The 10981-nt window shown below is 34.5% G+C and overlaps 1 protein-coding gene across 1 annotated transcript; it reads left to right on the forward strand.

The window, feature by feature from the left end:
* The first annotated feature begins 2820 nt into the window (after positions 1-2820).
* Positions 2821-3291, forward strand: LOC132314168 (uncharacterized). The gene has a single exon (XM_059813063.1). The coding sequence runs from the start codon at positions 2821-2823 to the stop codon at positions 3289-3291; it is 471 nt and encodes a 156-aa protein (XP_059669046.1).
* Positions 3292-10981: the final 7690 nt, after the last annotated feature.

A 10981-nucleotide genomic window follows, 5' to 3' on the forward strand; every position in this document is an offset into this window, starting at 1 on the left:
GTCCATACTCTGGCCTGGAAGGAAAGTAATATAGTATATAAGGTCCATACTGTGGCATAGATAAATAGTAATATATTATATAAGGTCCATACTCTGGCCTGGTGATGCGACCGAGCGTGTACACAAAATAATGCACAACACTAAAGGTTTTGAAATTATGTCAAGTGGGCACCATATTTTACAATTTATAAAACCACTAAACACTTATACTATGGAGTATGAAATGAGCAGGGATCGTCCCAAGAGATCTAAACAATTATAGTTTTGTTTTAGAATTGAATTATACTTTAGTGCTTATGTGATTGCTAAAAAGGTTTTGTTTTGTGATTAGACTAATTTTAAGCTAAATGTTGCAATAAAATAATGGAGTTTAAAAGATTGGAAAGAGACTTAGGGTGTAGTATTCACCACTAAGCACATTCCCTAACTCACTCACTTTCAACTAATTAGGGAAATAATTAAATGTAATTCTAATGTAGCTAATACTTGCAAAGAAAAGTACGAAGCATCAATTTCAAGCTTGAATTGCCTACCTAATGACAAATAAGCTAAGTGTAGTGCAATTCACCAATTCAAAGAATGGTCCATTAATTCAAGTTACAATTCTAGCCTACATTAATCTAGAGGATAGTGTATTTGTGACAATAAGCATGGAATTCAAACATAGGCATGGATGGTCTACTTACTTAATAATTAAATTGCAATTAAACTAATTAAACTAAAATTAAACTAATTAAATATGAAATTAAAACTAATTAGACAATGAATTAACCTAATTGTGTAGTACCATCCATCTAGTAAAAGCAATATCCATCAAATTGGTATACAAATACAACTGATTAGCCACATGCATAAACACCACAAGAATCAATTTACAAAGAATTCAAGTGTAAATCTTGTTTATTCATTAATCACACATAAGACAATACATGATTAACACAAATAAACAATTGGAAGAATTTATTCATAGATTTCAAGCTTATACAATAATTACATACTAAATCCCCAAAAAGTATGAAAAGAGATAGAGAATAGGTTACATGCTTAGGGTTTATCCAACCCTAAGTAGAAGAATCAGCCACTCATCGTTGAGGGAGTTGAAGACAGAACAATCTCCATCCTTAGATTCATCATCTTTGAGCTTTTCTTCCAAACCCTAGCCTGTTTTTCGTTTCTCTTCTTTCGTGTTTTCCATAGAGAATATCAATATATAAAAAATAAAACTTAAAAATATAATAATAATAACTAACCTAAATAAAATAATAACTAACCCTAAACTAATTGTTCACTGGGCCCTTAAATAACAAACCCTATTCAAGCCCATTAGTTACAAAAATAAGTCCAAAAGACAAAATTTTGTAGCCATCAAAACAGGTCCAACCCGTAACTTAAATTGTTGCCAGCAACATGGCGTTCAGACGCAGTGTATGGGAAGCTTGCGTCCGGATGTAAAGAATGGCGTCCGGACGCAGTGCACTCTACTGCATCCTTGGCATTTTTCTGATTTCTTCTTAAATGTTCTGGAACTTTCTACTTGTCTCCAAAAATACGGTAATGGACTGATTTAAACCTGTTTGAAATTTATTTCCCTGAAATACATATAAACATAAATTAGGACTAAAATATAAAAATATAATAAATACAAAGACTAAAATACCCTAGTTTAGGTGCTAAAATATGAAACATTTAAGCACTTATTACCTGGAAGGAGAGTATCATATTAAATAAGGTCTGTATTATGGCTAAGAAGGAGAGTACTATATTTAAATAAGGTCCATACTCTGGCCAAGAAGGAAAGTATTATGCTATATAAGGTCCATACTCTGGCCTAGAAGGAGAGTATTATATTTTAAATGCCTGTAAAGCTGTAAGTTATACGTTATGAGGTTTAATTGAAGTTATTAGATAATATTTGTTTATATTACTCTGATGTAGTAGTGTTGCATTCACTGGGCTTTAAGCTCACTCCTTCCATATCTATATTTTTCAGGTATGAGGTTGGGTTGCTATTACCACGTCTAGAGTTTTACGTGTGAAAGGAGAAAAGAACAATGGAATGTCTTTTGTATAAAATGTAAATATTGTAGTAAGATTTAATATTGTGACTTGTAGTTAATTTTTTAGGTTTCTTAGAACTTGCAAGGTGGATTTATAGTTTATCTTTAATTATAAACTTTTAAGCAGGCACTCTAATATATGATGACGTCACGTATGTATGAGGTTAATGTAGATGGTTAGATACATTCCAATTGTTCCATTTATTAAATGTTGTATATTGGGTTGGGTGTGTCAACTTTTGGTATCAGAGCCTAGGTTTTCTAGGTTCTGGAGGTAGTAAGAGTCTAGACTGGCAATGGCAGTAGGAAATATGTAGTAAAGTCATTTATTTGACTTGATTTTATACTAACAAATATATTTGGTGATTATGTATTATATATATATGTTGTTATATTTGAGATTCATTGCAGATAAAAAGTAATGGAAGGAGGAAGTGGTTATTAGAGAATCGAGGAAGAAGCCTCTTATGTTCCTATTGAGGCTGAAGTAGAACAACCTATTCAGGGTGATATGGGAAGAGAACAGGAGCAGTTAACTGGTATGCAGAAAATGGAGAAGGCTATAATAGACTTAGCAAAACAAAATAAATAATTTATGGCAAGTCAAATCATAATGCAAGGAAGGCTAGAGAGGCAGTAGAAAGGAAAAAAAGGCTCGGATTATGAGAGGTTTATAAAGTTAACACCCCTAGAATTTTTAGGTACTACCAAACCAGAAGAAGCAGAGGGGTAGATAAGAAGAATGGACTCAATATTTGCAGTAATGGGTGCAGCAGAAGACCAGAAAGTAAACTTAGCCACATTTACGTTAAAAAATGACGCTAGTTATTGGTGGGACACGACAAAACATTTATTTCTTACTCCAAGAGAAAAAGAGGTGATATTCTGGAATCCATTTATTAAAGCTTTTTATGAGAAATATTTCCCTCCAATTTATAGAAAAGAGAAAGAAGGGGAGTTTATTCTCCTAAAACAACATAGAATATCTGTAACTGATTATGAAGTTAAGTTTGCAGCTTTATCGAGGTTTGCACCTGAGTTTGTACAGAATGAAGAAGATAAATGTACAAAATTCCAAGATTGGTTAGAGGCTGCTATTAAGTTCAGAGTTTCAGTTTTTGAGGAAACAAATTACAATAGACTTGTTAATAAAGCCATGATTGCTGAAAGGGATGTGAAAGAATCGCAAGAAAGAAGGGAACAATACAAAAGAAATAAATTTGAGCCATCATAATCAAGAGGAGGTGAAGGAATTTCAAGTCAGAAAAGTCAAAGGTCGCGGTATGGAAGGGGAAGGGGTAGTGAATCTCAAGGGCAGACATCAGGTATTGGAAGAGGTCAAGGGCTTTCTAAATAACAATTTGTACAACAAGGTAGCTTTGGAGGACGTGGTACTGGCAGGGAGTGCTTTCAGTGTGGAAGGGAAGGCCATCAGAAGAAGGATTGTTCTGTGTTGAAAGCAGAAGAGTGCTATCATTGCCATCAGCCGGGCCATCAGAAGAGAGAATGTCCTATGTTGATAGGACTGACTTCAGCGGGTAGTGTTGCTGGTTCTGGTAGAGGTTTTGCACAGGGGAACTCGTCAAGAGGAGGTAAGGGTGTTACAAGTGGTTCACAAGCCCAGGGAAAAGTGTTTGCTATGACACTTCAGGATGCTCAAGCAACACCAGAAGTGGTGACATGTACACTTTCTATTTTGGATAGAAATGTTACTGTGCTTATTGATCCTGGCTCAACCCATTCATTTGTCGCATCATTTGTTGCTATGCATTTGGGTAGACCACTTTCATTACTAGATAGTAAATTGTTTATTTCTACACCAATGGGGGAAGTGGTAGTGGTTGTAAATGAATATCGGGATTGTGTATTATAATTGGGAGATAGACAGTTAAAAGTGAATTTGATACCGTTGAGCATACCAGACTTTATAACATTTTAGGTATGAATTGGCTATCTACGTATCATGCTTCAATAGATTGTTTCCAAAAAGAAGTTGTATTTCAGATACCAAGGAAGCCAGAGTTCATATTTATTGGGGAAATAAATGTTATTCCGAACTTTCTCATTTCAGCTATACAAACTAGAAAGTTGTTGAAGAAAAGTTGTCAGGGTTACTTGGCTTATGTAGTTGATACTGAAAATAAAGATGTGACACTTGAAAATGTACCAGTGGTAAGGGAATTTACAAATGTGTTTCTAGAAGAATTGCCGGGGTTGCCAGTGGGCAGAGAGGTAGATTTTACCATTGAGTGAGTACTGGGAACAACTCCAATTTCTATTGCTCCGTATCGAATGGCACTAACAGAATTGAAAGAATTAAGAATTAAAGATATAGTTGCAAGATTTACTGGATAAGGGCTTCATTCGACCTATTATTTCACCGTGGGGTGAACCGGTGTTATTTGTTAAGAAGAAAAATGGTACTATGCGGTTGTGTATTGACTACAGACAGTTAAATAAAGTAACCATCAGAACAAGTATCCATTGCCACGAGTTGATGATCTGTTTGATCTGTTACAAGGGGCAAAGGTGTTTTCTAAGATTGACTTGAGGTCAGAATATCACCAGTTGAAAGTAAAGGATAGTGACATTTTGTAAACTGCTTTCCGAACTCGATATATCCATTATGAGTTTTTGGTAATGCCTTTTGGGTTAACAATGCTCCAGTCGTGTTTATGGATTTAATGAATCGAGTATTTCATCCGTATGTCGACTCGTTCGTTATTGTCTTCATCGATGATATTTTGATTTATTCTCGAAGTGTGGATGAACATGAAAAACATTTAAAAATTGTACTACAGATTTTATAGGAGAAACAACTTTTTGCTAAGTTTAGCAAATGTGAGTTTTGTCTTGATAAAGTTGTATTTTTGGGGCATGTGGTATCTGGGGATGGTATTTATGTTGACCCGTCAAAAGTAGAAGCAGTGGTGAAATGGGAAAGGCCAACTAATGTGACAGAAGTCAGAAATTTTCTGGGATTAGCAGGTTATTACAGGAGGTTCATCCAAGGGTATTGCGTTGCCATTAACGAAGCTGACCCGAAAGGAAGTAAAGTTTGTTTGGGGTGAAAAATGCCAAAGAAGTTTTGAAGAATTGAAGAAAAAGTTAACGTCAGCCCCAGTGTTAACTATTCCGTGTGGTGGTGAAGGTTTTGTGATTTACACTGATGCTTCACATCAGGGTATGGGATGTGTTTTGATGTAGAATAGAAAGGTAATTGCATATGCTTCGAGACAATTGAAGAATCATGAATTGAACTATACTACACATGACTTGGAGTTAGCTGCTATTGTTTTTGCTTTGAAATTATGGAGGTATTATCTGTATGGTGAGATTTGTGAAATATTCACTGATCATCAGAGTTTGAAGTATTTGTTTACACAGAAGGATTTAAATTTGAGATAAAGGCGTTAGATGGAGTTAATCAAAGATTATGATTCTAATAGTCACCATCATCTTGGAAAAGCCAATGTAGTAGTAGATGTTTTGAGTAGGAAGTTTTCAAGGAAACTATCTTGTGTATAGTGTGCACGGGTGGCAAATATTATGGAGTTGAGACTGATGGGAGTTGAATTGACAATTATTAATAAATGAGCATTGTTTACACATGTTACGGTGAGACCTTTGTTGCTTGATCGAATTAAGGAGTTGTAAAGTCATGGTGTATTCTTAGATAAAAAAAGAAACGAAGTCAGTTAATGATGATGGGACTTTTTATTTTAAAAGTCGAATTTGTGTTCCAAATGAAGTTTCTTTGAAGAAAGATAGTTTAGATGAAGCCCACAGTTCTATATATGCTATGCATCTAGGAAGTACTAAAATGTACAGGGATTTGAAGGAATACTACTGGTGGAATAATATGAAGCGTGAAATTATAGAATTTGTAACAAAGTGCTTGGTATGTCAACAAGTGAAAGCTGAACATTAGAAACCAGTGGGGTTGTTGCAGCCGTTACCAGTTCCATAATGGAAATGTGAGCATGTAATAATGAATTTTGTGACGAGACTTCCAAGATAAAAAAAGGGGACATGACTCCATTTGGGTGATAGTTGATAGATTGATGAAATTAGCTCATTTTTTGGCAATGAAAACTACTTATTTTACCAAGGAGTATGCTCATTTGTATGTTGATGAGATCATATGTTTGCATGGGGCTTCAGTTTCTATTGTTTGTGATAGGGATCCGAAGTTCACTTTTAAATTTGGTGTAGTTTGCATGAAGCCATGAAAACTTCTTTGAAGTTCAGTACAGCTTTTCACCCGCAGACAGATGGGCAGTTATAATGAATTATTCAGATTTTGGAAGATATGTTGAGAGCTTGTGTACTGGATTTCAAAGGTAGTTAGGATGATTATTTATCGTTGATTGAATTTGCTTATAATAATGGTTATCAGTCTACTATTGGGATAACACCATATGAAGCATTGTATGGGAGGAAATGTAGAATTCCATTGTGTTTGGGTGAAGTGGGTGAAAGAAAGTTATTGGGTCTAGAAATGATTGAACTTACAACAGAAAAAGTGAAGGTAATTCAGCAGCATATGAAAGTAGCACATGATAGACAGAAAAGTTATGTGGGTGTGCAAAAAAGAAGGGATTTAGAGTTTGAAGTTGGTGATTTTGTTTTTCTTCGTATTTCTCTCTAGAAGGGTATTATGAGGTTTGGAAAGAAGGGTAAATTAAGTCCCAGGTACATTGGACCGTATAAAATTCTGGAACGGATAGGAGCAGTAGCGTATCGGTTGGAATTACCAGAACAATTATTAAGATTACATGATGTTTTCCATGTGTCTATACTTTGGAAGTATATATCAGATCCATCTCATGTTTTAGCTGCGGAACCGATAGAGTTGAAAGAAGATTTGACTTATGTAGAGGAACTAGTACAGATTTTGGATTGCCGAGAGCAAGTGCTACGGAATAAAACTATATCACTGGTAAAGGGATTGTGGATAAGTCACATAGTTGAAGAAGCGACTTGGGAAAGCGAGGAAACTATGAGAATGCAATATCCTCATTTGTTCGGTATGTTTCATGCATTTTAATTTTGAGGACGAAATTAATTAAAGGGGGGAAGAATTGTAATATCTCGATACAAAAATTAATTTGGTTAGCATAATTTAATTTTAATTTGTCATGATTTATCTATAAATATTTATTTTGTGAATTTTACATTTTATATCAAGCTTACTAATTACAGCCCAATTGGAAATAATATTAATAATATAACTGATGGAAGTGGAAGGAGTGATACATTTGTGTTGGTGGAATACCATGAAATGGGTATATACCGAAGTTGTGTGTGAGTGTGTTTGATACCAGGTGGTGTGTGTGTGTGTGGTGATTGTAAGTGTAAATGGGTGTGCCCATGAGGTGATAAATTTTTATATATAAATGCATAATATATATTATCACATGAAGATATATATGGAGGTTTTCACACTTCTCTTTGCTGGTGCTTGAAGTTTCCAGATAGATATTATTTATGTTATTAAGTGGTTTAAAGGCTTGAAGAAAACCTTGTGGTTTGACTAGTATATACATAATAATATATTATAAGTGGAGTAAAACTTCAAGCTTAGTAAAAGGCAAATTTCTGCCCGCACAAGATAGCATGCTCTTGGACCTTTGAACACGTGGGTATATGTGTGGCAGCATATGTGTAGTGTGTTTGCTTAGCTTTTATTTTTATATAAGTAAGCTTCTAATAGAAGCTGTGTTAACCGACTGCACACAAGAGGGTAGTATATATGTTTAAAAGTCTTGTTCATTGCGGATATAGTTATGGACACACTAATAGACTGAAAATAGTGCCCGTTTGAGAGCAAACAAAAAGTGGAAAATAAAAGAAGAGGAAAAAGGGAATGAATTCTCTTTCGAATTCTTGTTGACCAGTACCAAAGGTAAAGAATTTCATATTTTTTATTATTTTTCAAATGAGTTGTGTAATAGTATAACTTGATACAACTCTTGCCTGCTTGTAGTTACTTTGCTGAAATTTAAGTTATATACTGGTGAAAGGGATTTTAATTACTGTGAGTATAAATGGTAGGATTTATTACGAAGGCCATGATTATTATTTTAATTCTCCTTGGAATAAGAATAACATGGTTATGGGTGTTATGTAGATTGCATCTATATATTTATTTATTTCACCTAACTCAAGTATGAATTTATTTATGGTTAATTAGATGAAATTCATATTCACCGTGATTCTTTTTTCAGAAGGTTTGTAAGACTGTTGTCAATTATTAAAACATGAACTGTGAGATTTGAAATGTTTAATCAACCAATATAACAATGTAAACTAAGTTTTAGAACACTCTTCCTTTGGTTTTGTTTCCCATATTTTTTCGCACGAGCAAACATTGCATGTTCCCTGTTTCTCACTCCATATTTATAAATGCCATGCATGTGCATGATTAATTTCTTATTTGTTGGGTAAATTTACAACACCTAACTTTGTTGTGCTTTTCTCGTATGGTTTTATGTAAATTTCGGGGACAGATGGTTCTTGAAAAACTTGGGAGTGATTGGAATGATCAAGAAACTGTTGTTCTACCTGTCAATTTGGATTCTGGTCTTGGAGTTCTCGATGCGTTCCTTACCAGTTTGTCAATGATTATCGTCAGCGAGGTTTGTGCACTTACTTCAAAGTATATTGCCAGTTTCATTTATACACTCATGGTCAATACCGAAGATGTCAATTTTATGGTGTTCTCTAAAGGATCACAATTTCAATAAGTTGCATGATACGACTACTTCAAAAGGAAAAAAAGAAACAGCTTCTCAATAGCCCTTTTTAGTATATTTGATTGCTAAATGCAGTTGGGCAACAGCATGCTGTCTTTGCTCTGGTGAATTTTTTAACTTGTGACCGTGCTGCCAGATTGGAGATGAAACTTTCATAATTGCAGCTATTTTGGCAATGCGTCATCCCAAGTCAATTGTTTTGTCTGGTGCACTAAGTGCCTTGATTGTAATGACAGTAAGTTTACTATTAAAAACCATTTACTCTTTTCTATTTCATGTTATGGCAGTTAAAATTAACTATGCCAACTATTTTCCCAATTCTATTTCATCATATGATCTTTCTTTTCCTTCTCGTTTATGCTTCTACAGGAATGGTAACCTTTATCTGTTAATTGCAGTAGATGGCTTTAGTGATTTTGAAGCAGTGCCTTCTAGTTTTTTTTCTTTTATGGGAATTTCTATAAGAGCAAATATGTTGTACATGTGATTTAGGTACTTTCCACTGGACTTGGTAGGATCGTACCAAATTTGATATCGAAGAAGCATACAAACAGTGCAGCTACAGGTATTATTTTTCAATTTCAATTACTAAGATAAAATCACACATTCTTTTCCAGTTCAAGTGTGATGCTTCCTTCAAGAATTCTTTTAGTAGATTTGGTTTGGTATTTAGTATATATGTTTATATATATATAGCGACTCCCAGTAGCAAAACCAGACCTGCCCCTTTGTGGATATACGAGATGTGTAGCTTTACTCGTTGCTTAATAGTAGAAAGATTGCATATGGTTCTATACATTTTGTCTTAGAGTCCGCTTGTAAGGAGGATAAATGGGAGGAGAAAGTGGAGGATGAAAGGCCTAGGGGAGAGGGAAGGGAAAGGGAGGAAGGAGGCAAGCCCCTTCCCCATGGGCCCAAGAGTGGGAGGTTAGGAGGAGGGAAACATCTCTCTCTAAATGGTCAAATGCTGCAATACACCTTCACTTCTTTCCACATTTCATCTTAATCAACCAAACAGCATGAGGGAAATGCTAATACTTTTTCTATATTCCAAATTTTCATCCTTCGTATCAAATAGAATGTTGAATGTTCATAAGTCTCCTAAGACACGAGTTTTACATTGCATCATGAAGGAAATTTAGTGTTTGCCATTTGGATCTCATAAGCTAGATAGACACCTAAATTCTGAATTTTCTTTTATGTTTTATATATATATTTTTGACAAGTGTTTTATGTTATATATATATATATATCCAGTTCTTTATGCTTTTTTCGGGCTGCGGTTGCTCTATATTGCATGGAGATCAGATTCAAAAGGGTCCCAGAAAAAGGAAATGGAGGAAGTATGTTTTTGTTACTCAATACTGTTATTCAGTAGTGATTATTAGTTTTTGTTTCACTTTGCAATGTCTTGATTTATGTTTTGTTATATATTCTGATAGGGGCTGGAATATAATGCTTCTTGTTCTTTACCTTTGGCTATAGATATTAGTTTTTGTTATAACTATTTTAGTTTTTGATGCAATTTGGTCATTTTGCATCACTTATTTCACTTTATGTCCATTCAAATTATTTTTACAAAAAATTGATGATATTTTTGCCCACTTTCATGCAGTTGTCAAACATGTTGTAATCTTTGTTATTTGTTCACTTGCTATCATCCCATAATTTCAGGTAGAGGAGAAACTGGAGGGTGGACGAGGAAAGACAGCAGTCCGTCGTATCTTTTCTCGATTTTGTACACCGATATTCTTGGAGGTATGCCTAGTGTGTAGATACTTGTAGCAGCACACTAGCTAACTCTCATGAAAATCAGTTTCCTTTAATGTTTTGTTGTTTGTGCTTTCTCAAGTTACCTAGGTTCTGTAGTCCTGTAATATTGTGGCACTTTTTTATTTTGTACATTTTTGCCATTAATTCAAGAGAATAAATTGAAATGTGACTGATTGTTGTGTGTGTTTCTTTATGTCTATACTTTGTGGTGCAGTCTTTCATCTTAACCTTTCTAGCGGAGTGGGGTGATCGTAGCCAGATAGCGACAATTGCTGTAAGATAATTTCTTTATCCTTGAATCTTGTTTGGCCGGTATATTTTCTATTAAGGAGCACATAAACAACTTTCATTTGTGAAAAAGAAATGAAATAAAAAAAACTGGACCAGCTTCAT

Source organism: Cornus florida, unplaced genomic scaffold (genome assembly GCF_030987335.1).
Source record: "Cornus florida cultivar Cherokee Brave unplaced genomic scaffold, ASM3098733v1 CherokeeBrave_3.0.0_Hap2_Chr06, whole genome shotgun sequence".
Classification (NCBI taxonomy): domain Eukaryota; kingdom Viridiplantae; phylum Streptophyta; class Magnoliopsida; order Cornales; family Cornaceae; genus Cornus; species Cornus florida.

Bases quoted from the DNA above. Each gene is read 5' to 3' on its own strand.
- LOC132314168 (XM_059813063.1), top strand. From the start codon at position 2,821: ATGGGTGCAGCAGAAGACCAGAAAGTAAACTTAGCCACATTTACGTTA.